This window comes from Halichoeres trimaculatus, unplaced genomic scaffold (assembly GCF_033239565.1).
Source record: "Halichoeres trimaculatus isolate MK-OKI-2021-1 unplaced genomic scaffold, fHalTri1.1 fHalTri1_scaffold_9, whole genome shotgun sequence".
In the NCBI taxonomy this organism is placed as follows: Eukaryota; Metazoa; Chordata; class Actinopteri; order Labriformes; family Labridae; genus Halichoeres; species Halichoeres trimaculatus.
Window position 1 is genome coordinate 14,158,225 of NW_027437188.1, and position 26,222 is coordinate 14,184,446.

At 40.1% G+C, this 26,222-nt stretch overlaps 1 protein-coding gene across 13 annotated transcripts in view; it reads right to left on the minus strand.

Moving 5' to 3' along the window:
• Positions 1-26,222, minus strand: part of phldb1b (pleckstrin homology-like domain, family B, member 1b) — a 119,172-nt gene that overhangs the window by 73,696 nt on the left and 19,254 nt on the right. For 12 of the 13 annotated variants that reach the window (XM_074679077.1, XM_074679076.1, XM_074679073.1 and 9 more), the window contains exons 2-4: positions 25,349-25,453; positions 18,344-18,467; positions 16,278-16,448 (exon numbers count right to left, since the gene is read on the minus strand). In XM_074679077.1, coding sequence (XP_074535178.1) covers positions 16,278-16,448; positions 18,344-18,467; positions 25,349-25,411 — 358 coding nt within the window. In that variant the 5' untranslated portion in view covers positions 25,412-25,453. Of the gene's footprint in view, positions 1-11,029; positions 11,439-16,277; positions 16,449-18,343; positions 18,468-25,348; positions 25,454-26,222 lie in introns of those variants that run through there. The other variant, XM_074679079.1, reaches the window with a different exon arrangement.

Genomic DNA, 26,222 nt, shown 5'->3' on the forward strand with positions numbered 1-26,222 from the left:
TTGCAGTCTGGCACAAAACTGGCTTTAGTCACAAAAACAATCATCTCTTATTCATTAGAACTGTTCACATTTTTAAATCAGGGCTCTGAGCTATGCATAATTATATCTACCCCGTGGCAAGGCTTTAAACCCAACTCCACTGCTCTGCCTTCTCAAGATTACCCAGAGGGTAGTTGCAGTCTGTGTTCTTCAATATGGTGATCGCCATCTTTAGGTGATACTCCAAAGATTCAATCCATGGTTTATACTGTTTTATACAGTCTGCAGTCAATAATTTCTCAGCATCTTCTCTGTGTGTTAACGACCAATTGGCAGATAATCATCCCAACGACTGTTTCAAAAAGTGCATGATGTTCAACTAGATAACCAAACTGATTTGCAGCCAGTCAAACCAGTGACAGTAACCTTCACAGTCATTAATATAGTTCAGAATTGGAGAGAAGCTCAGAGCTTTGGTTTCATAGTTAGACTCTCTTTGTGGATGTGAGTCAAGTTGTTCAGACTTCCGTAAATTAAGTTCTCTGAAGACATCAGGAAGGACAGGAGCTTGTCAAATCTTATCTTAACTGTCAGTTTATGGAAACAGCATCTGTGTTTTATTATCAAACACCCATCTCCACCCAATCATCCGGGGTTTTCCCACCTTATCTCCCGCTCTGAGCAGACCGCTGCAGACACGGTGTCTTCATCAGACCGCAGGGTGTGGATGGTTAATGAGCCAAACTCTTACCAAGCGGAGAAATTAACCACACCTCCAACCTCTAAGTCCTTTTTTAGACCAAAGGGGCTTAGACTGGAAGATGAGTCTCTCTTTCAGGCATGTCTGGGGAAAATATTGCTCAACACACTTATGATGCTACAATAAAACAAACCTTGAAATTCTGTCAGATATAAAGCCAGTAAAACGGATATAAGAACAACATTTTCATTTTTATACTTATTGGTTTTAAGCTGCTAAAAAAGCATTGCAACTTTTTTTGTTAATTTTGCTTTTTACTGGACTAAATGTGTGGTTTACTTTGCTTGAAAGAGGGGTGATATATGTCTCTGTCCCACCAACAAGATCACTTTGCGAATGTCTCAGTTTTAAAAATACACCACCAGTGCAACAAATCAGTTTCTGTCACTGGGGTATTTTGGTTTCACTTTTATACCAGGCGTGGATGGGGTGCATCATACATGTTTATGTATAATCAATATGATGTATGGGCTCACCCATGTCATGTCTCCTTCGGTGGTCTAGGTAAAGTCTTGGTTTCACTTCTGACACCTTGTCAACAAAGGGTCAGGCTGTCTACAGGAGTCAGTCATCACAGGAGCTAACCAGCTGAGCTGTCAGGGAGGATGGACCCCATGAGATCACGTTCCCAACAGCAGGGAGGGAGGTCTCTGACATTTGGAAATATGCTTCCAAAACTCACAGATTCATGGGTTTCTTTAAGGGTTTTGACAATCAGTTGATACGTTGACTGAAGACAGGTAGGAAATATGAGAAGAACCAAGTAGCAGACATGCAGGAGGGGTTTTGACTTAGAGTCAAACTAAGAACCACTGCAACAAGTGAGGAGAAAATGTTGAAAATATTTTACTGAAGAGGTTTCTTCAGATTGAGATCTGTATTTATAAACTGTTTCTAGTCAATATTTCAGAGCTGAAATGAAGAACTTATGTCTCTGTAGTTAAAAAGAGAGGCAAAACATCTTTATCCTTAAGTCTGGATGATGAGAATTAAAGACACAGATTGTTTGGTCTTTCTTTACTTCAAGTCAAAATAGCTTTGAAGGAATTTCTTGCGTCTAACCGAGGGCCTGTTTTTTACATATTTTGGGGCAAATCCAGAAACAGACCTTTCTTGTCAGGCCAAGACTGCCAATGTCTGGTAATATCACAGAAATGATCCTACAGAGATGGACCTTTATTTTGGAGTCTAAAACCACACTTCATAGCCTGAACAGGGGGCTTGCAAATCCCAGTTTATTACTTTCATTAATTTGCCTTGTGGCATTGGTCGTTTAAACGGTTACTTTGGATTCAGCTCAGGTTTGTGTTACTCAACAAAAAAAACAACAACTCATTAATAGAGTTTTGGCTTTTTCAGATAAACTGAACAAATTAGAAACACTGATTCAACCAAAAGATTACATGGCTGAAGTTTTGGTACCAAACTGCTTATTACTCTCATCTCAAAATGATTAAAACCAGAGGAGTTTATCAATGAGAAAAGCCTTTATGGCTTCAGTGTCAGTGTTTGCTGATCATTTAGAGGGGTTGTTTGCTTGTTAACAGCTTAATATGTCTGTGGCTTCACAAGTTAGCCACAAACTTTGACACATTAAACATCACAGCCAAAAGTTTGGCCAATTGACATGAAAACAATCCTGATTGAAGGTTTTTTTTACAGCACTGTTTGCTTTGGCTCAACAAGGAAAGTCTGATTTTTTTTTGCAAGAGGATGGAGGGCTTTGCTGTTTATGATGGAGAACTAGACAGGGTTTTTAAGGTCACACCAGAGGAGGTGAGTGATCACAACAAAAACCATACCATAACATGGGGCGAGGCTGTACAGTTAACCCAGATTTGAGCAGCATGGGACCAGCAATAATATTAATGTCATGATATGTTCAAAAGAGCAGCAGCAAGAACAAAAAACTTTTAATTATTTTCACCAGGCCTTCACTAACTTTGACGTTCTGACACAGCGTCCTGGTTCTGCAATTTGTTTGCATCTCGCTGTAGAAACTCTCGTCTTACCCAACTGCTCACATCTTGACTGAATTACTCCACACATCCATCAAACTAGCTCCAAACTGCAATGACGATAAAACATTTATTTTTGTCACTTTATGAGCAATTGAGTGCTAAACTATTTCTCAATAAAAGAAGAAGTCTGCAGCTTGAGTCTGACTTCAAAGTCTGGATTCTGTTCCTGTTTAAGGCTGAGCTGTGTTTTTAATCTGAGCGTCACCGCACAAAGTTCTGGGAGGCAGAAATACAGATTCTAGGGCAATAAAACTCTGACACTTTCTGAATTATTCTACCACTCCAATAAATCAGCGATGGTATCACTGAGCCTGAAATAGATCTGCTTTATATGTGTTAACAGTCCTTCCATAAAAGAACATCCATTTCATAAACAGACAATGCTAAAAAATGAACCCTAATTTGGTGTTTCTCTTATTTTTACTGAACATCTTCTTATTAGACTCTGCATAAGCCACATTCACCTGACAAGTCTGGAAAAATGCCTCATTTTAAGGTAGTAAAGACAAGAACAATGCCTGAGTGACTACAAATGTACTTAGAATAATGTCTTAATACAAGTACAACTAAATAAGTACCTTTTTCTTTATCCACTGGCAGATTTTTACTTTACCAGAAAAGCCAAATATTGTTGTTGATGATGATTTAATATCTTGGAATAAGACATTTTTCTGGTGAATGTTGCTCATACTTTGTCCACTGAGAATTTTTTTTCACTAAAAATAAGTCAAGATTGTTGCTTGGATTTCAGTTTTCAAGTATATATGTGGACTGACATTCACCTCCTCATAAATGTAACTGCACTTAATGATTATAACGATAACTTTATTTGTATAGTTATTTTACATAAAGATAACAAAGTGCTTCACAAGCCAATGTAAACAGAAAAGCACCAAAGGAAAGCAATAAGAGTGATGAAGTAATATAAATTTAATAAAATTTATTAAAAACAAAAAAAGCTTTAGTAAAATGATTTTTTATTTTTATTTTGTGAAAATGATGCAGACCAAAGCTCCGTAATTGGTCGCTGGCTGTCTGGACATTTCTTTACATCTCCTTGTATGTCTCAACTCTTTTCTTCGCCATCGTTGCACTTTCATCGGCAGCTGTTCAACATTCATCAACCCCAACTCCAACTTAATACGCTCAGAGTCGCAGTAAGACCAGCAACTGACATGATAAGCTTAGAAGCTGCACTGCCAACTAGAGTTGGGGAGGAGTACTGCAGAGTAAATAGGATACTTTGACTCAGAAGAATGTAGTGCTCATGATGACGTCAGCCACCACAAAATAAAGAGAAGACAGAAAAATTAATCTTTATCAAGGGTCTAAAGGGTTACACCAATAATCTGTCAGCGCATTATCATAAATTTAGGTTAATACGTGAGAGATAATGTGAGCAGGTTGTTGGAGCAGATTGGGGTTCAAACATGATGAGCAAAGCCCCGACAACATTGTGCAAATTTAAAACTAGATGAGTCCAAAGTTTGTTTGACCCTCTAAATCTCTACCAAATGAAGCTTTTTCTGCTTGTTATGAAAAAAACTCACCTAACTTTAAATACACATGTAAAAAATATTCCACCTGGGAACAAAATCATGCTCATTTGCTGAAACATGTTAATAAATCAAATCAATATTCTAAATACCAAAGATTATAGACTTTATCACTCTTATGAAAAATAAAGAAACAAACTCTTATATTTAAGAAGCAGGAAACATTGCATGTCATAAATTATCACCATCAGTGGTGGTTAATTAGGGTCCTCGGCCTGAGCAGAGGGCACCTTCTAGTTCTCTGTTGGTCCGCTAACTCATCAACCATTAATCAGCTTGGATAAACTCAAAAAGCCACATTAAAGTGGTGAAACATGAGAAATCACAAACTGATCCAATCAATCATTGACAGATCATTAGTGGTGCTCTAGATAAAAAATTAGCTCCACAGCAGAACCACTCTAAGATTAAAAAACACAATTTTCCTCTTCTTCTTCCCTCTTTTCCCCTCCCTCATAAGAACCCTCTGACCCGGGATAAAACCATCAGGATTCTTCCAAGAAGCAGCGGTTACTCAGGATTAGTTTCCTGTGAGGCTGAGCTCAGCGAAAAGCAGCGGCGATGTGTTCAATCAACGGCTCTGCTTCACTTTCCAACAGGAAAGTATGACACACTGCCATTTTCATAATTACGATGAAGTCATCAAGGAGAGGACGGGCAATGTTAGGGCGAAAGATTGGCGAGAGATCCACTGTGAGTGGAGGTGTGTGTGTGCTGTGAAATCCCCACAGTTAATCAGTTAGATCGATCCCCTGTCCGCTGCCAGAGAGAACAATTTCCCCTGAACGCAGCAGGAACGAACCATCTAATCACACAGAGTGCTCTCTGCAAGAACAGCAGCTTTCAGCCTCCAGAGCGGCTCCACTTCAGCCTGAATCTACCAAAGTTAACCAGAAAAATCCTCAGTGAGCAGCTCGTTCATGGTTTATCGCTCACCAGGTCGAGTTTTTATCACTTTAACCAGTGTAGATACTTTAAATAAAGCACTGTTTAAAGACTGAGGACACACAAAGGTCATCACCATCCTCCAACAAGGACAGAGAGACTCCATCCCCTGATACAAACGGCACTAAGTGGATTAAAGAGCTTGTGCAGTAATGCAAAAAACAGGATAAGGCAAGGTTAAAATCTATAAGCAGAATTAATAGTCAGCAGAAAATGAAAATGATGAGGACAACCTTCAAACCTGAAGGTTCAACATGAAAACATCACTGACTTTCATGGATATGACAAAAGACTCACATCGTTAAAAAAGATATGTTATTATTTCACAGCTGTGCCAGATACTTAATTCTGATTGGTTAGCACATCACAGGACCAGTCTGATATTCCTTTGAAGAGTATGTTTTTTTAGCACTGAATAATTTGCAATTTGAATACGTCTTTGGGTTTGAAAGAAATACGGATAAAAGTGAGATGTTTTTTTTTTCTAAACGGACACTTCTTCAAAAAACAAGAACTCTTTATAAAATAAAATCACAATTTTCAACATAAACTGATATGAAACCAAAAGTTTTAGATGTTGAAGAAGCTGGAGTTTGTCTTCCATACATAATAAATGACCTCATCCCTTGACAATTAATTGATTATCAATTTGTTGGCACTTAATTAGCTGTTACTCAAACAATCAATGGACTAATGGTTTCAGCACTTAAGATTAACTGCACCCAAACCAGCTGATAAAATCCTCGTTACTTTTCTTATCCTCTTTTTTTTCCAGTCTCTTATTTGATTTACTTGAATATAAATTTGTTAATGGGGCAATAAGAGTTCTGACAATAAAAAGGTTAATTTCTCTTTTTCATACACACACTGAAGAGTCTGACCTTGCAAAGTACAATCTGATGATTTGAAGAAAAATGTGATGTTCATTAAATATTGGGTCATAGATCCATTAACATTCAACCTGCAACTCTGTCACTTCCTGACGCTGTGCAGGTGACTGAACGCATAACAGTATTTTTATAGATTAGGAATGGGACGTGTTTCCAACTTTAAGGGAACCAAGAATGGAAGCTTGAACATCCTCCATCAAACTCTTATTTAAAACTAGCGGAGAGGCGAATAATTGCTGTGAGCCAGTGTGTGAGCTCCTCCGGGAGCACTCAGGACAAACAGCGTTAAGGCCGAGCGCTCCCTCAAGGGTGCTGTGGCATTAAGAGGAGAAGTGGTTAGCAGTCTGCTCAACCTCGCTGAAATCTTCCATCATTTCTCTAATAACATCTCTGTGTTTTTCCCCCAGACCACATTAAATCTTTCCAGTGTGTCGGCTTAGCCTGGAGTACATTTCCCAGAAGATTAGATCAGACGGAGCAGAGGTGGTCAGAGCGAGAGAGCTTCACATACTTACAGAGTGAGTTCATGCACACGCAGAGCGTCGGTACACTTATCACCATGAGATGAAGAATCACAAATAGTCAAACAGAGGAGGCTCTGATAAATCAGCTGAGTGAGCGTTTATACATCAACCAATAATCACCCGTTGGCCTGTCTGTGAATATGAACTGTGTCATCAGACATTGTTGATTGTTTTATCGTTGATCCAATGGGTGACTAAAGACAGTCATAAATATCAGACTGTGCATCCATCTTTGACCAAATATCCTCACTTCAGCCAAATTTTCTCGTTATCTAGAAAATAATTAAAACCTATGCACTTTTCTGTTTTCCGTAAAGTAGCAAAATGAACTAAGAAAAACAGAATTTTCATCTCGGTACGACACTTTTTCTGGGTAATGGTAGTGGTAGTTCATCAGAAAATAATCTTACCATCCTGAGAAAATAAAGTGTTCTTCACCTTGACCTTTTAGGGCCTCCGTACAAAATATATTCACTTTAGTAATGCAGCTAGCTAACTTTAGCAACAATATTCTGATATTTGTATCAAAGCAGGTAAATCATAATAAATTCAACCTCTGTACAGCTGAATGAGAATTCTTTTCTCTCTCTCTTGCCATGGAGAAACTCCTTTTCTTACCTTCAGATACAGAGGCTTTCAAATCTCACGCCAAGTTTAGCACAACATGAGGGCTTATAATATTTGCCTAGAGTTATTTGCAGCATCCTGTACAGTACACGCTTTAACAGCAAAGCTCTGAGGAAGCCTAAACTATGCGGTTTGAAGCTTTTGATGTCATGATGAGAGTGCTGGACATAGGAATAGCAAGTGAGGATAACTGCCTTCAAATCCTCAACGTGAGAATTACTGTAACACCCTGGAGCTACGTATTTATTCAGCTTTGACAAACTTCAGTCCAATCATCCTGCAGGAAAACATCCTCTACAACAACTGTGCTCTCACCGAAACTTTACTGTTTCTACTCTCCTGCACTGGTAACAAAGGCATCGCTAGTAAACCATCTGTATGAGTCGCCTCTAAAAGTAAAGACAAAGAAATGCCCAAAACCATGGCAGGCGGTTGCTATGGAAACTGGATGGTTTACGACCTCAGCAGAGGCCAGAAAGTCAAAACCCCTCCAGTTAATCAATGACGGGCTCTCATTGAGCCGAGCCATCACAGACAGACGCACATACCAGAGGAGATATGAGACTGAAGGAGTTCACAGAGCAGGAGGAGGAGGAGGAGGTCAGACCCTGAGTTCCCATCATGTGAGGAAACCGTCTGAGCAAATGAAAGGTTAGAGACATTCTTTGGAAGAAGTGATCAGATGTTCAGACCGATGTGACGTCAGGGAGATGCTGTGACGGCTGATCTGACCCAGGCAGAGGTTTCTCTCTCCTCATAAGTTGTCCTGAGCACATTATTTGATATTTTTGAAAATATTTCATGTTGTAAATACTCCACGTGACTCCAGCTAACAAACCTCTGACTCCTACACTCCCTGAAGACTAACTTTTATTCCTGATAAGCTCCCTCCAGAGCACAGGAGACATTTTGCAGCTGTGGTACTCTCAGGGGTGCTTCCTCTGGAAAGAACACTGAACTCTACATGCAAGAAAAAGACTGCAGACTGACCCTTTAAAACACACTGTCAGACTCAGACGCTCACAGCATTCCAGCCCCTCAAATGAAGCATCCAGCAGCTGCTGACTCCAGCGAACGTTCATCACAGTAACGTGTCAGAAGCTGGTCACCGCTTGTCCGAACAGATGTTCCATTTCCCCCCCCCTTCCTCTCCTCCCTCCTCTCCTCCTTTTGTCAGAGCGACTGAAGCCACTCTCCTGCTGTGAAACACGCTCTCTGAGGCAGATTGCTGCAGGCCTGAGGAGCGATCAATACTAAACTGAACTGGGGAATCAACACGTGGGTTAGACGTGCACTGGTGCTCTTTCTACCACTTTTTTTTTTACATCTGATGTCAAACTGTTTATGTAAAAGCCTGTGCATCAAGGTGGATTGCTTGAATCCTGCCCTCATTTACAGGTGATAAGAGATCTGTTCTACTAGCTGCCATGCAAAGACAGAAAACATTTATATACAGTTGAGAAAAAAGCTTGGACTGAAAGTGTTCAGCCTTATTCAGTTTAAGAGTGATGACATGTTGGGTCAGGCATCATTTGAAGTGACTATTAATTGAGTTATATGCTGATGGCTCAGTGGAGAGTATTGATTTTAGAGCAGTTCCCTGTGCAAGCAGAAAACCAAAGCTGAAGTATATTGACAAGAGCTTGTGCGTGCATAACCAAGATACATCACTACAGCTTGAGGAGTGTGTAAAAAGTAGACCTGCATTTCTTAGGGAGACATTTAAGCTGTGTTCTGCAGTGTGAACATCTGCACTGTTTAACCAGCGTCTCATTTGGACATCCTGCCTTGACCTGGGTGCAGTAAGAGGATGTTCGGTCAGAGATCGTGTCAACAACAGCGCCAGGAAAACACACAGAGCAGACGTGTGCACACCAGCTGCTGCCAGCCTCCTTCCTCCCTCCCTGAGCAGAGGTTTCCCCCTGTCACCCCCGGGCCTGCTGGGAAACCTCCTGACATCCACAGCAGCCCTGAAGAGTGTTTGCAGAGGGCTGCTCACGTTCTTCTTTTGGACAAAGGGGTCAACTCAATGTGTCAGAGATGACAGATGAAGAGGGGATGAGATTAAAAGAAATCATCAAAAGAGGTTTCCTATTCCTGTCAACTTCCACTTCTACTTCCTGAATACAATGTGAACTTTTACCCTGATTCATTTCACTAAAACAGCAGTTGCCGCAAAACTAATTTAAGCAAAAGTTGGACGTCTGATTTTGGAATTTTACGCAAAGGAGGCTCTAAATAAACCGACACTGAGAGGTTAAAAAGTTTGGTAATGCAGCATCACAGGTGCCAAATGCTCGGGTGTCAACTGGCAGAAACAACCAGAAGATGAAGAACACAGCAAATCAAGTGCAAGCGTGCAGGTCTAGGCGTGTCAGCTGCAAGCAAATAATGAGTTGGTGTCTTGAACTTCTTTGCAGTTTGTAAGCATGTAACTCCCTCTTTTTAAGTTGCCAGTCCACGCTGTGGTGCAGAAACATCCCTAAATCTGTGGAAGGAATAGTAGCCTCTTTGGTGATGTCTGAATCTGTTTCTTTGAGACTGTGGGTCAGATATTTTCTGCAAGTGACTCACTTTTTAAGGAGGTGATTAGAAGAATAAACATACATGTTATTATGTTTATTATCAGAATATCTAACCTCCACAATCATTTTCTGAAACAATATCTCACCCTATTCACCCTGATCTTAAAATAAAGGGGTCCGAGCTTTGTAATGCCCACTCTAATGGTATCCTGATGGACTTAGAAGCTTCCGAAAAAGCATGAGCACTCTTCTATTCCAGTTCCCAGCCCTGGTTAGGTCACATTGGCATCCAGGAATAGCAGTGTAACAGTAGACAGTCACAGCGGGGGTCTGGTCATGCCGGTCTGGATGGGGGGTATCTGCAGATCTGGCAGACTTGTATATGTTTGTAGTCTATAAACAGAACTCACATGGAGGCTGGGGAAAGGTTTGGACTAAGAGCACAGGGGGTCTGAGAGGCTACTGGAGACAGCAACGTTAGAGCAGGTGTTCATGTTGCAGCAGCGGCGGGACGCACCAAACTCCGTACAAAGTTCAAGCAACTGGAAGCTTCTTGGTATACAAGCAACAAACGCACAGTTTACTTTATCTTAAACAGCTAAATCACATCGGGAAATAGTAATGCTGAATTCGGCATATAAAAATAGTGAATCTAACTTGATTTTGTCATTAAAATCAGACTTTTTTGAACTGCTAACGAGGCTAACAGCTTCTGTCAAGGCAGACTTCATTAGACGCAAATTCTCCGCAAGAAGAAAACAATAGTAGTCTCAACTTATAACTTGATAAAATATTGTGCTAAAAATGTTTTCCGATTTGAATACCATCTCATTTTGAGTGCGAGACAGTAGCAAACGATGGGTTTTTTACGTGTGTTTAACAAGAATGAGCGTGTAATAAATACTTTCCAAAACTTTTGAGCTGGATTTGGTTAAAAGAAGCGTCCTGACAAAAATAGCCGAAAAGGAACAGCAAAAAAGTTAAAGCAACTCAATTTTAATGCCTATATGAGTAATATCAAGAATTTAAAACAATAATTTAATGGATTAAGTCTCTTAATCCAACCTCAAGCACTTAAAGATCCTCTGACTTGGTTCCGATACAGTCTGGGGAACTTTTATGACAACCTCAATAGAAAACATCAAAAACAACCCACAACCAGCAACTTATGATTTAAAAACTAATAAATAAAACCGACTTACTTTAACTCCAATGAATGAAACTCCTCTCTCCCTCCTCCGATGTTTTCATCGCCTCTGCTCCTTTAAATTAAACCACGTGTTTTTCTCCTTTCTGCGTCTTTTTGGGAACAACAGGAGCGTTTATGGCTTTTTTTGTCCTGACGCGCTTTTGTTATGATAATCCTTAAAAGCCCATAGACTCTAATATATGCTGCAGATATTTGAATGTTCACAAAGGGAAGCTTGTCCACTTGTTAACACACGGCTTCATCCACCAGGCTGCTGCGTCGCTTGGTATATCCCGGCTCATTCAAACCAGTGCGCGAGTTTACAGTCATTGTTGTCCATTGTTGTCCGTGGCACCACCACCACCACCACCACCCGCTATTCACGCAGGAAAGACGCTATCTCATGCTGCTGGAGGAAAACAGCTGGCTCACACAGTCAGAGAGTGAGGGAGAGCAGGGCATTCAGGGGAGAGCAGGAGAGGAGGAGGAGCAGGAGGAAGAAAGAAGGTGGAGACCCTGAGTCAGAGAGAGAAAGGGGAGGAGGGGCACAATCTGGTAACTTCACTGATCAGTAAGTACTAAAAACTGAGCCTGAAATAAGGTCAGCATTGTTTTGAAAACTTTAGTAAGAATGTGTGTAACTGAAGAGGTAGAGGTGTGTGTCTGTCTTAACCTGTTTTTATCACTTCAAAAAAGAATAAAGGTGGAACCATAAGAATAACTGTACAGGTGCACAAAGCAAGCCATTCATCTTCCTATCATATGAAATAGTCCTTACTAAAAGTTGGTTTGGCCAGATTCTAGCCATGATATAGAATTTTCTTTATCAAGTGACAGTTTTTCTTCCACAATTTGGCTTAAAAAGTTACTTTTTGTTATTAATTTAACATTTTTTATGACTTGAGCTTTTTAATCTAATGGTTTGCTCTTCTGCTGTGTTGTCCAGTTTTGTTTTACAAAAAGTTTTGAGATTCAAAAAGCTATTCAAAAGTTTTACACCGAACAGACACATGACATCTCAGGGTTCTCTTTCCTTAAGGTACCATTTAATGGGACAGCTGAATGTCACTTTCCAGTCCCTCTGTGAGTTTTGTTTCCTGTTAGCCCCACACTGCCTGTTGTTTTGGTAACTTTTGCTTTTCTGTCTAAGTAGCCAAAGGTGGAGTTACCTTTGATTGGTTGGAGGATTTGTCACTTACTGAGTGACAGCAGCTGTATTCTACTTGTGGCGCAGTCTTCTCTGAAACAAAGCTTGATTGCACTTTGTAACTAGAGCCCCATGCCAATCACAAAGAAGACAAATTTCTGGATGTCTTCCATTGTTGTTCTTTGTTTACTGTGTCGCATTTTTCTCGTTTGTTGGATTTAGTAGCAGGGTGCGCTGTGTCACACTGCTTAGGCATCATGCGATTACTTAACCAACGCGGCTATTGACATCCAGCTTACACGCCACGTACCACAAGGGGGCGCGGTTGGCTGTAGAAACCCAAACAGGACCAGACTCATGCCGCGCTCATATTGGCTCTGGAACGGTTGCAGTCCAGATACCGTGCGGATTTTCCGCAAGCTGCCACTCACATCAGCTCCAGATGGAGGCTGCGGCTGGCTCCGGTGCCAGGTGCGGAAAGGGCACTCAAGAGAGTAGAAGCTCACGTGGGTTCACTTTCTTGTCTGGACTTGCGCGATACCTTTATTCCTCTAATGTTTATTATTTTTAATAAAGTTACTTTTTTCTTTTCTTGTATTATCCTTAAAATAAGTATGGGATGTGTCATATAAAATGGGATGACTTTCCACTTCAAGGATGAGTCTCTCAACGTCCCTTTTTGGTGGAAAAAGGGGCAAAGTATCCGTGCCAAGGTACCCTTTAGCAGATAAGTTGAGCATTGTTCTGCTTTTGTTGTCAGGTACTCTTTAGCAACTGCTAATGGGGCACCTATTGTCTGTTTTATGACACCATTCACTGTTTCAAGATGCTCATGGTAACCTGTTTTGGTTTTTGAGAACTCTTTCACAGAAGAACTAAGGGTAATGTATCGGACAACCTGTCAGCTGTTTTGATTTAGCATTTTGCATATTATGCAGCTGTTTCAGGGTGCCCTTTGCTGCCATTTGTAAGGTGCACTTTGGCCAATGTTAACTGGTCACTGTCATTTATTGTCTATTTTATGATACTCATTAGCGTCTGGTTTAAGCACCCTTTCACAGCCATCTGCACTCATCTTTACCAGTTGTAATGCACCCTTTAGCTTTTGCACTGAGTATCTAAAGTGTTTTTAATGCAAGATCTGTATCTTATGGACGTAGTCATGTAGTTTCCTGCAGTGTCTGTTTTAAGGTACCCTTTAGATGCTTTACAATGGTACCTTTAAACTGCAGCCTAAAGAATGTTGCGGTTGTTTAACTCTTTGGTATCTTGAAATAGCATTTAGTCTCTGTATTCAAGTGCCCTTTGTATTTATCATATATTTCATATTTTATCATGCCCTTAAGGATTTTTTGGGCGAATTGTTTTCCCTTCTAATCTTGAATACTGTGTGCGCCTTCTTGGTGAAGTTAATGCTGTTTTCGCTCACAAAATATCTTAATTACATGAAGCACTAAATGGTTTCTACTGATCCTTTTACTCTACCCAAAGCTTAAACCACCTCAGATGTCTTTCCAGAAACTCCTCCTCTTAGTGTCTTCCTCAGTTAACTTTGGGATTATCTTGCGCAGCCCCTTTTCCCCTCATGTTCCCTCTGATAGGCTGAATCAAGCGGACAAACCTTTATCCCTGTAAAACACCGGCTCATCTAGCTTTGAACAGACTGGCTTAGTTTCTACATGTCCTTTTATTGTCCGGATTCCCCTCCACTGGCTCCTCTGATTTTAAATCCATGTGGATTACCTCCAAATGCTTGTTGAGCCTTTCTGCAGTTTGTGACAATGCTGACTTGTTGCTGCTTGATTTTCCATGAACTGTACTGATGACTAGACTGAGTAAGAAGTGATAGCCTCTGGCCTGAGCTCCACTGCTGTGACATACATTCTCTGGACCCTACAATAGTCCACTCCATGCAGGGAACAGCACATTACTCATTTAAGGTACATAACAGCAGGGAGTGGTGAGTAAAGGTTGTGAAATTGACTGTGTCTGATCCATTTCCTGCTGTAAAATCAGATCTGTATCAGCCTGTGTTCACACTGAAGGAAACCACTTCAGCACCTCTCTGTTCATGACAGTGAACTCTGATTTACCCCCACACTCGTTCTTCAACATGAGAGCCTCTCCAGGCTCAAGTCAGATCTGTCTGGGTAGAGAGGGCGGTATAAATAGCCCCATGTCCCCGCTCAGGTTACCCAGGTTGAAATACCAACAGACAGAGGGACACACTGACATGTTCTCCTACACATTCATCACACAGTCACACAGGATCCTCGCAGAGAGCGTTAAGACAGTTAATGTTCATGTGAGTGAAGTGACCGAGTGTGTGTGTTTGCGCTGCAGCGTAAAGGGAAGTAAGCACTGTGAGTAATAATGAGTAATGTCTCCGTGCTCCCTCTGAGGCTCTGATGTCAACTTTTATGAATTTCCATGACTGGACTGAAACGGTTTCAGGGTTTGGAGTTTTTAATTCATTTCTGAAAGCAGCACTGTACAGGGTTAAGATGCAGAAAACCAGATCCAACTCATGTGACCATTATGTCTTTACAGTGCAACATGTTCAATGTGAACACACAAAAAAGAAAACATGAAGAAAGTCTTTGCAACTATTTTACTTTTCAGCTTTAGCATTTTGTGTCTTTGTGCCAGGCTGGTTTTGGCTTAGCCAAAAAAACAAAAATGTTAAGGACACTGTCAGGAGGATCTGTTTTACTTGGACTGCCTCGCCACCTTCTTACACTGTCACAAAGATGTCACTTATAACCAGGTGTGTGTTTTTTTGGAACAAGTATTCTTTATTTAATACAACTTACTGGATACTATGCGACAAGGTAAGGTTTTGATCAGTAGAGTTATGTAGCACTGTTTTTTGAAACCTGACAACAAGCAAATATTGTGAGTTTGTACTGTATGTCAGTAGCCGGCTATATGTAGGGCTATTAGCAGCCCAGTGCTAAGATGAATCCATAGGCTTACATGAAAACAAGCAAACTGTCAGTTTGTACAGCAATTTGGTAGCCATCCATATGTAGCGCTACTGACAGCCTGATGCTGTGAGACATGTCAGTATTGTGTAATGTTAGTGCTTTACTGGTCCTGTCCTGTTAGTCATCTACCAAGCAAAGCTAATGTAACCTCACTCTTCATTTTATTGAACAGACCACTGCAGAATAACTGCTGACTGTGGGTTGGAATAGACATTATCACAAACAGTTCAGCCCTTATATTACCATCAAAGGTCAAAACGGTTTAAAATTTGTCTTTGAAAACTAAAGTCAAATCACTGGGTTATATTGTGTGTTGAAACTTCTTGGTTAGGTTTGGAAAAGTGGTTGTGGTTAAATGCTTCAAGTACAAAAACACTGGTGCAGTAAGGTTTGCACATTGTGTAACCTCACCCGGGAATGGTAGAGTAAATCAATGGTAAGTTTACAAAGAGTTGCTAGTTTTCCTCTGGTTCTTGAGGTTTAATGAATTCAATGACCTCTTTGTGTGCAGAAACCAGGACCCTTCAGTTACACCATCTTATGACTCATTCTTTGTGTTTTTATGCTGAACAGAGCAGAGACTGTTGTGCGCTCTAGTTAACCTTTGACTATCTGCCTTCTGTGAAAGCAATTCTTCACCTCGAAAAGACCAATCTCAGGGGATAATTTCAGTAAAACCCTCTCTGGTGTTCAATCTGAGGTCCACCCAGGCTGCAGCAGATTGAAAATCAATTCCTGCCTCCCTCTGGTTCCTCGATACCTGCATGCCTGAGCATGGTGAGCTCACTCTGTTAACTCATTAACACAGAGACCTCAGGCCGCTCCTCGATCGATGGCTATTTAAAAGCACAGACATTGCTTCTTATGGAACAGACCCACTGGCTCCTGGGCTGCGCTCTCATTGACCAGAGAGCTGATGGGCCATTTTCACAATGGTGGAGGTAATATGAAGGAGTGGACAGGTGAAATTACAGCTGAGTTAAACAGATCCTTTCATTGGATTCCTGTAATGTTTGCTCCACAGTAGAGAAAAATCCATACTGTCTTGTTCTTAAGTGTTACTAAAAATGAGAGCCCTCGGGTGAAGCAGAGTGCATTATGGGACAGAATCTTGAGCTTGTTCTTACCTTGTGACAGGCGCACTGGCTTGGTGACCTGGAGCCCATCAACTAAGCAGAGGTTCCCACAGGGGTGCAGGGTGATGAGCCCGGACCTGTTCTCTATGAAACAGTGCTGGGCGGCGACTCCAGGGCCCTGGATGTTGATATCCGTAGAACCATGACCCAGTGTGGTGCGGCCTGGAGGGTAAGAAGAGTTAACATCTGATTGAAAGTGCTGTTTGCCCCAGGTGATGTAACTCTAACCAGATAGCTGATAATAACAGAAACTTTAATGAACAGAATTGATTGGCACTTTGCAGTTGGTTTGAGGATGCAGATGCCCAGTTGTATCAGAGGCTTGGATCCTGAAAACCCATGCAGATCTAGATATAGAATATGAATAGTAATTCACAACATAATGAAATAAAGTCAGAGCAGCAGCAGTACCGAGAGATTTTGTTATGAAGTCTGCACTGAGCTGATCAACCTCTGGTGTTTAAAACATGAAGCCAATACTAGTGCCAAGAAAAAGCAGTTCCTTAAATGTCCACTAGAGGCTATCTCCAAAATCCAAATACCTGTTTTTGCAGCCAAATATATTTATTGTGTGGTTAAAGAAACTGATTTTCAGGGGTGAATTTTTGAATTGACTGGCTGGTGCGTCGTGCATGTTTGCAAGATGCAGGGACTATGGCTCATCTCTCTTTGACAGTTTCTAAATTAATCTGAAGTTGGTCGAAGTCAGAAATTAAAATACTGTTGTCCCACATCACTGGATTTCACAAAACCATCTTAGAGACCAATGTGTGACATCACTGAGACTATGTCTATGGTTTATTTGGTCTATGGTCAGTATTCTCTTAAAAGTGAATTATTTGTCAAATGTTTGTGAGGACAATACTATATTCTTATATCACTGTGGTTGCCACATGTCAAGGATTGCTCACTTTAACCTGAATTCTGTTTTCTTCAAACTGGGACAACTATTAATGAAAAAAAACATCATGTTGTGTTGCAGAAGACTTTAAACTATGTTCTGAAACCTTGTTTAAAAAAACTTGACTCATGTTTTCTGAACTAAAAAAATCATCAAAGAAGTAGGGGAAAGACTTTGATACAATCTGACTCCTGGTTGCAACCCTGGAAGTTGCCCCCCTGCTGGCCATTAGAAAGTATACAGGTTGAAGGTTGTTATAAGCATGGTTGTATGGTTACACAAGCATGGCATGGGTGGCCTTGGCTCCCTGAAGTCTGATGGTAACCCAAATCCTTCACAGTTATTTGCTATTTGTTAGAGGTGGGACTTACGAGAAAACACACATTTTCAGCCTTTCTGTTCCATTTGACATCTTAGTAACCAAAGCAGAAATATTCAGCAAGGAAAATAAATACTAATCTCATACCCCCCTCACTGTCCCCTCACTGCCCCCAGTTAAAGCAATCTGGACATGCCCCTGGATGACTCAGATGAATGTTTCTGCATCTAACCTCTCATCTTTCACTTGCGCAACAGCAGCCAAACAGCAAGAGGAAGTGTTTACAGAGACTTTGAGGAGAAAATAAAGCTGTGCCAAGGAAATTATTCCCTCACCAGAGGTAACAATGGCTGTGATCAGGGCCAAGAAAAGTCTAAATGGCAACAGACACAAACACACCTTACACACACCAACTCTCTCTCACTCAAACACATACACACACACACACACACACACACACACACACACACACACACACACACACACACACACACACACACTGGTCTTAACGGACCACTGATAGAGGAATCCCCCTGCATACCAGTCTGCAGAGGCACAGATAGAGACAGGAAGGGCAGCAGACAGACAGATAGACACACAGAGAGACAGACAGAACAAAGGTCACCAGACAGAAACACACCATGAACGGCCTTCAGCTTTGACTACACACATACAAGGAACATTGATATAGAAGAGATTAAACAGGGTCAGGTCACAGAACAAGCATAGTGTGTGTGTGTGTGTGTGTGTGTGTGTGTGTGTGTGTGTGTGTGTGTGTGTGTGTGTGTGTGTGTGTGTGTGTGTGTGTGTGTGTGTGTGTGTCAGCAGGGGTCTCACCTTCAGAAAGTGGCAGCAAAGTGATGGCTGTACTCAGTCGTCCACTTCCAAGGCTGACCAGGTGGGGGCGCTCTGCCTGGAACTTCAGCCCTTTTCCGGTTTCATACAAGTCCAGTGGTGTGCTCTAAAAGGGGTTCAAAGGTCAGATGTCACAAATTGTGAATATGGAACTGGATGAAAAAGGCTCTCTGATAACTTTTTTCTTAAAATGGGTCAAAAATAATAAATAGATAAATAAATAAAACTGGGGCCAGCTTTATTTGGATAGTTTCAACCCTGGGTTGTTTGTTTTTGTTGTTGTTATTCTCAACATGGCCACAAGGGGATTAAATGAATAAACATACTGTACATACATACTGTATATTCTAAAAAATATATATAACATGATGGCAGCCATGTGTTTTTTTTTTGCTTTTTTTTTGCATATAGATTATTTCTCTTTGGTCACACCCTTCAGAGTTGATAGATGAATCTAAAGTCGAAGTGCTAATTCTACAGTTCCTCAAGTGTTCACTTGAGGCTGGTCCCAAAAGCCCTAAAATTCTCATACACATCCCTTCAAAACATCATACCTTTAAAGAAGAAATAAACATGTTTACAGCCTGGTATCAAAAAACTAATTTGATCTGAATCACTCATTTTTCTTGCCACTTCCACTCTACAGGGGGTGATTTTTTTCTTCTACTCAATACTTTTGAGAGTACAAGGATTAAAAGTTTTGTGTATTTATGAAAAGAGGTGGCTCTTTTTTTTCATTTTGCTTTACTTTCTTTTAAATTTTGAAGTAAAAAAAAAAGCCAGGGTATAGGTTAGGTTAGGGCTAGGGTAAGGGTTATCCAAAATAGGGTTAGGGTCAGGGTTTGGGCTGTGTAATAAACCTAATTCTAAACCTTACCATGTTCTGACTAACTCTAACCCTGATGCTAAACCATAAACTCAGACCTAACCCTTACCATAACCCTCACCCTAACAGTCAGAACAGAATTACGCTGTCGTTATTTCTGCAGTGATTTCTCCTGCTAAAGATGTTTTTTGTTATTCAGTTTTAGAAGGTGTGGGATTCTAAAGGGGCAGAGATATTATGAAAAATGTATCATTGATAAACAAAATTTGAATCCTTGTATAAACACAAGTTCAAGTAAAATTACAGAATGCATGGTTGTATTTATTCAGTGCAAAGTAAGGCCCATACGGTAACACTCCATAAAGTCAGTCACAGCTTTCAGATAGTCAGACTAAACCTGATCTACACCTCTGAGTGTAAATGGGTCACATGCTCTGTCTCCATTTTCATGGTTATGTCTGGAGTGTAAACGGCACACTGTGACTGAAGCCATCCAGTAATCATTCTCTGTTCATTAGCTGAACTAAGTGTTTGTGCTTGACACGGCTGACATTAATAAGGAGCATCACCGAAGGAGTCAGATGATGTTAACTGATTCAAAGCTTCGCTGATCAGGCTTAAGGAGGATTGTACTCTAGAATTTAAGGGGAAGAGCCTAAAGTCTTGATTTTATTTCTTTATCTGGTTATTTGATGCTATAAGACACAATGATTGGCTGCTCTGCAAAGAAGGAAGAAAAGGCGCTTGCCTTTGTAGTATTTTGGCTTCACCTTTGTTCAATAGGAGGTGCTGATGTGCTGTTCACCTTTAAATTCAGTAAATTATTGGAACACAATGGCTCAATTACTCCTCCACACCCCAAAGAGGTGTGTTTCTCTGTTTCTCTGTGTTCCTGCGTGTTTCTGTGTATTCGACACTGCCTCGTAGCTCTGCCTGGAGCAGCATCATGTGCTTCTCTCAGCTCAGCACAAAGGATGAGGAGGTCTCTGCAGCGCTCCACAATTAGGACACCGTGAGCTTCTGGAGGGTGTTCAGCTAAGATAACACACTATAAGCACTTTTTCAGCGGAGCACAAAGACAAAGCTGCTTTTTAAGCTGCTGTCTTTTGTTCCTGGTGAGCAGGTACGCAGGCGCTGAGAGGCAGAAAAATGAGTTCTGGTGTTTTTTTTTCCTTTTTGTTTCTGCTTGCAGGGTGTGACATGGAGAGAATAAGGACTTCTTTTGTTCAACTCTTTGAAATTGGAATGTCTTAATACAAAAAACTAAACAAGTGCATGTGTTTTGCCAGACTGTCAATTTTTTTTTTTTTACTCCACAGAAGCTTCATTTATGTCTTGTCATACCTGGAAATTGTTGGCTTTTGGTCCAGCAGACATGGCAGTACCATAAATTTACCATATGTATTTTTTTTATTGTTTACATTTTTTCTCCCTACTATACAAAGTACAAAAATATCAAATTTATCCATGCAATAATTTAAAACAATGTTTTGAAATTTCAAAATCAGGGCTCCCTCAGTGAATCATGCAGCTGTTATCTGAGGTTAAAAAATTTTCACCAGTTTTACACATCTCAGTTTCATCTTTTTTCTTTTGGTTTTCCATTCATGCATTTTGCAAACCTTTGCTTAAGACTCCGACTGCAACTCTGACTGCAATAAAACACTTAGGGTGGGAAGAAAATGTAAATTTCCAGACTTTGAAAATGACAGGAAATGCATAAATGGAAAAGAGGTTTACAGGATCACATTTATGCACCAGGGGAACGTGAAACTTTACATCACTCTTAAATGCTTCCACTCATGCCTGCATGCCCGGGCACTCCGAGCGTAATCCGTCTGTGACTGAATGAGTTAGTGAATTTGTTTCTCAGTTAATGGTTAGATTGGATTGACAAACAGTGACTAATAAATGTGACTGGTATGAAGATGATTTCTGCTGCTTCAGTGATCTCTGATTGCTTTTGAGTCACCCTGAGGCATACATTTGCATTTCAACGCCTGCTGTTCTCTGCATCTTTCTGTCTCTCTTCTGATCCCTTACATTTCTTATTAACAACCTGTGCGCGCTCATTGACTCAGACTCTCGGATGCTTAGCTATCCGTGTGGGACCTAATAGGATTATGTGATTGTGATGGTGCCGTCGGTGGAGTGGGGTCAGGCCTTAAGAGGATTTTGGAAGCAGAGACTGGCCGGAGAGTTTACTGGGAGTGATGGGAGGAGAGGGGAGGGGCCAGCAGGGAGGCTCTGCAGGATTCAGGGAGCTTCATCCGCGGTGTGCTGCTGCTCCCATGTGGTGCATGCAATGCAATGTAATGCACAGGTTTTAATCTGCCTGGATGCTGCATACTGTCTGTTCCACATCGGTCTTTATACCATGTTGTTTCGATAGCACCATCCCTCTTTACACTTTGTATCCTGGTGGCTTAATTAGACCTTAAAATAAGAAAATTAATAAATGCCTCTTCAATTATGCCTCAATACATGACTATTGTCTTGTTCAAAGTTTCTGTACTAAAAATTATTTAAACAAATTAAACAAATTAAATAAAAAAATAAAAACAACAAATAAAATTACAGAGTAAATAATAATAATAATAACAATAAAATAATAATAATAATAATAATAACAATAATAATAATAATAATAATAATAATAATAATAATAATAATTTCATTTTGCTTTTTATTGAAATCACTTTTATTCATTTATATAATTTTCCAATGTACTGTTGAGTTAAGCATTCATTTCTTACCCAACACACTGGAACTGATTTTTGTTGAGGCTTAATGGGAAAGGTTTTTTTCTGTATGGTACTGTAAAAAGAAAAAGATTTTAAGAGAAAGTTCTGCTAGGTAGTGATACTGTTAGTACTGTTATTACTGTTACTGTGACTTACAGCACACAGACTGAGAAACTTTTTAGAGACTGTTCTTAAACACAAGGCTGAATATCACTTATTTATCTGAATCTTAAAGGATTAAATGTGTTAAAGGTGCAAAAATGATAAAAATTCTCCACTTAAAGTACATGTTTTTACAGATGGCAGTCTCAGGCTGTTCTGCTCAATAATTACCTTAATGGACACAGCCCTCAGAGATATTGGCCCTTTGTGTCTGTGGATAAAACTACTGTATGTGACCAAAATCAGCAAGTAAATCTCTTTCCTTAAAGCTACCAGACTCAATTAACAAAGAACAATCTTTTTACTTCTTAAAAAAAACGAGTGCATTTATCTATCATAATCTCAGGGCAGTTATTTCATTCATTCATTTATTTATTTATTTAGCAACTTAGTTAGTTTGGTGTTTTAGATCATTATTTTGGATCTTTCTCCATCTAGTAGAGTGATGATGGTTTATCTCCAATGAAAGTTGTACACAAAAAAGTCATGACTTGCACCTACATGTATACACATTTTCAGTGATGTGCTTTCACAGGAGATCTTATCGAAGTGTTTTTTAATCCTTGAAATGCTGTTTTTGTTTCCTCTGCGGGCAGTATCACAGGCAGGATCCTTCTGTTGTTTTTATTCTTCAAAAATTTAACTTCCTTTTAGTTGTTGGTGGTTTCAAGCCTTCTCATCTGTTATTTCAATCTTAATCTTCTCCTCACATTTCTTTCATTTGAGTTTTATTTGGCAGAGCACCATTCAAGTTTATCATTATTATTATCATTATTATTATTGTTGTTGTTATTATCATCATCATCATCATCATCATCATCATTATTATTATTATTATTATTATTATTATTATTATTATTATTATTATTATTAGCATTATTACACTGTATGCTCATATTATCATGGCCTGCTGGGTAAATAACGTCAGAGAAAGTCTTAGTCTGCTTGTGAATCACAGATTTCTCCAGGACTACCTATAGACCAGATCTATAATTCCTTGAACGCTTGAACCTTTTCAGGTGAAATCTGGACTCTTTCCTCTTCAAACTTTGCTTACATCACATTTGAAATCCCATACTTGCTCTTCTTCAGTCTCTGCAGGATCGTCCCAGTTTTCGTACAGGAACCATTAAAGTTTAATCTTGTTGTTATTTGGCCTCCATTTCTCGTTCCTTCCAGCTCATGTACGTGCATGAGAAAAAAACCCACAAAGCCCTGGTCTTAATGCCTGATAGGATTGTCAGAGCCAGCAGGTGGGAACCACAGACATCCAATCTCAGTCTAATTACTGACTCTGTGAAGATTCCTGCTTTACAGCATGCTAACATATGCTGTCAGGACGCTCACAGCTGCGCGGCCTGACCTGACCGGCTCAGCCTCAAACCCTGAATCCATCATCTGCACGGTTTCAGAGCCAAAAATGTGCTGGAGCAGCCGCTGTGGTGACATTTAACTTCAATGGATTCAGTTATCAGGAGAAGAGAGCTCAGTGTGTGTGTGAGGAGCTCCAAGCTGGAAACATGCAACAAAACTGACACACACACAGCTGATGACTCTGTTTTTCAGAGAGCGATGCCAAGTTTGAAACAATGGGGCTTCAGAGTCTCTCTTCAGTGACATTTAGACTGAGAGCAGCAGAAACCTTTAGTCCTCAAGACTCATTTACATGTCATCTCAGAGTTCTTCGGCTCTTTGATGTTTGTGTTTCAGCTGCAATGAAACAAATAATACCATAACTCCTGTTTGGAGAACTTTATTTTTTTTAACGCTAACTTTGATAATGTTTGTAAGCTCCTGTGAGGAGTTTCCAGCAGGTTGTGATGTCTTTGAATGAGCAACAAAAGTTAAATGCCATGCAGGGTCAGTAAAGGATAAAGTTATTGAAAGCCCACTGCATTAAAAAAAAAGACTTCAACTTGACATTTTCCACAACAGACTCTCAGTGAGGGATATATTTGACTGTTATGAGAAAGCAGGATAAGTTTGTTTTCTAACAGGGAATGAGAAAAAAAAAAGTAAACTGGAGTCAACCACAGGAGCCCTCTTTCTTTTTTGGGGGGACACCTAAAAAACTAAAGGTGTGGTGGAAAAAGGGGTTATCTTGTTTCCTCTGTTTGGTGGAGAAAGGTTCCAGCTTTGTTTGATCTGATCCAAAACATTAAAGTAGTCTTATTCACATCACTCATTGGTTTCTACAGTAAAGTTCTGAAGCACAGTGATGACAGTGGCCATAATGGAAATGCTGACCAACTTTGAAGAAGAAAGCCAAGACCAGGGCCAGTCACTATGTAAACAGGACGGTTAGTCATAACATAATGTTATGGAATTGCCCATTGACTAATTACACCATGAAAACAAGGCAGGAGCCTACCATTAGCACATATAATGGCGGGGTCTACAACCATTAAATTTAATGCTCTGTTTGGGCGTTAACCCGGCTCATACTGCTGATTGATTTCTTTTTCACCATTAATACAAACGGTCTGTTTTCATCACTTATGGCTGGATGCCCTTTAGTTTTGGATGAGCCAGAAGCCTCCTTGCTTACATCTACAGTGTGCCCACCTGTTAGTCGAGTCATCCAATAATAAAGCAAAACCTAAAACCTCAGTTTCTTCAAAACAAATGAGCTCTGCAGAACTTGAAAAGAGGAACAAGTTATTCAAATCAGATCTATTCTAATCTGTATTAGAGCTTTAACTCATTACCCAACTTTTTAACTGATCGTCGAGGCTGTGACGGATGCTTCGTTCTGATCGGTCGAAACTCCTTGACAGCAGTTAATAACATTTACAGAGGCAGACTTATCACACCTCATGTCAAATCAATCGACTGATAAGATTTTGGAGAGTTTAGCTTCTACTTGTTGACACACAGACTGTAAGGTACACAAGAAAGCCTGTTAGCATTGTTAGCATCACACTGGTGAAAACCTTAGTTTTAGCCTGGTCCAAAGAGATAGTAAATGTCAAGTGACCTTAAGAATTAGACATTTCATCACACCTTTTTGTTTTAAAGTTTAAGGGTTATGTTGAACTTAAATGAATATAGGTTATTTGATGGTGTTCTCACAGCACTTTACAAACAGCTTCTATGAAACTCAAGCTCTTACTCTTACAATCAGTATCTCTTCTGGGAATAAAAAAAAAACAACATCCCCAAAACTAATTAAACACCTTTGAAACTGCTGAGGAGGTGCTTTAGAAGTGAGAGCTTCCTTTCTGACTCACGTTTTATCCCCTATCCCCCTCTCACCTGTAACACCTGGTGTGTCTGTCGTCCAAGCTCCGGCATGATGTTCCTGTTCAGGCGGTCCATGTCCACTGAGTTGTCCACAGCTGCCTGAGACACATGAAGATCCTGAGGGAGGAAATGAGGACAGAGTTATCAACCACAAAGTGAGCAACAACATTTGTCAGAGGTGACTTCATCTGAGCGCTGATTTCTCATGAGCTAATATGGATTCATCTGTGACAGAGTGCAGAGCTTTACACGTCTCAAACTTTTGTGCAATAACGATAGTCATGATGCTGAGTGTGTTTCCTCTCCTCGGTCTGCCTACGCTCAGATGTATTCATGTTTGATTAATGCTGTCATCACTAACAGAAAACACTTCTAAAGATATACACTTTTATTGAACCAGAACCAAATTAAACAAATCCTTTCTTAAAGCCAACAGACACCACGGACAAAAAGTTGATTTATACGAGAAAGACAAGAGTTTCTGATCTACCACGGCCTTATTACACAAGTTGTTGTTTTGGATGCGATCAAACCAGCTTCATAAAGAAAACTACAATCACCATTAAAGGTAGCGGTAGATCAGCAACTCCTTTGTTTAGTTTAACAGAAACTGCAGTTTTTGTCAACAAATTTTGGTGAACTTAAAGACAGCAAGGTTTGTGAAAATCTTACCAACACACTTTGATGAGAAGATCTGTCCCTGTAGTCAACTATTGCATGACTTTTTTTTAAGTGTCAGAGAAATGTTTAAGAAAATTATTAAAAACAAAACCTTCAACCCAAACTTTCCCACAGTTGTTTTAAGAAATACATTGTCTTATATCTTTCATATTCTGCAAACAAATCTAGGAAGGTTTAAACCAGCAGCACACGCACAAGACTTAAC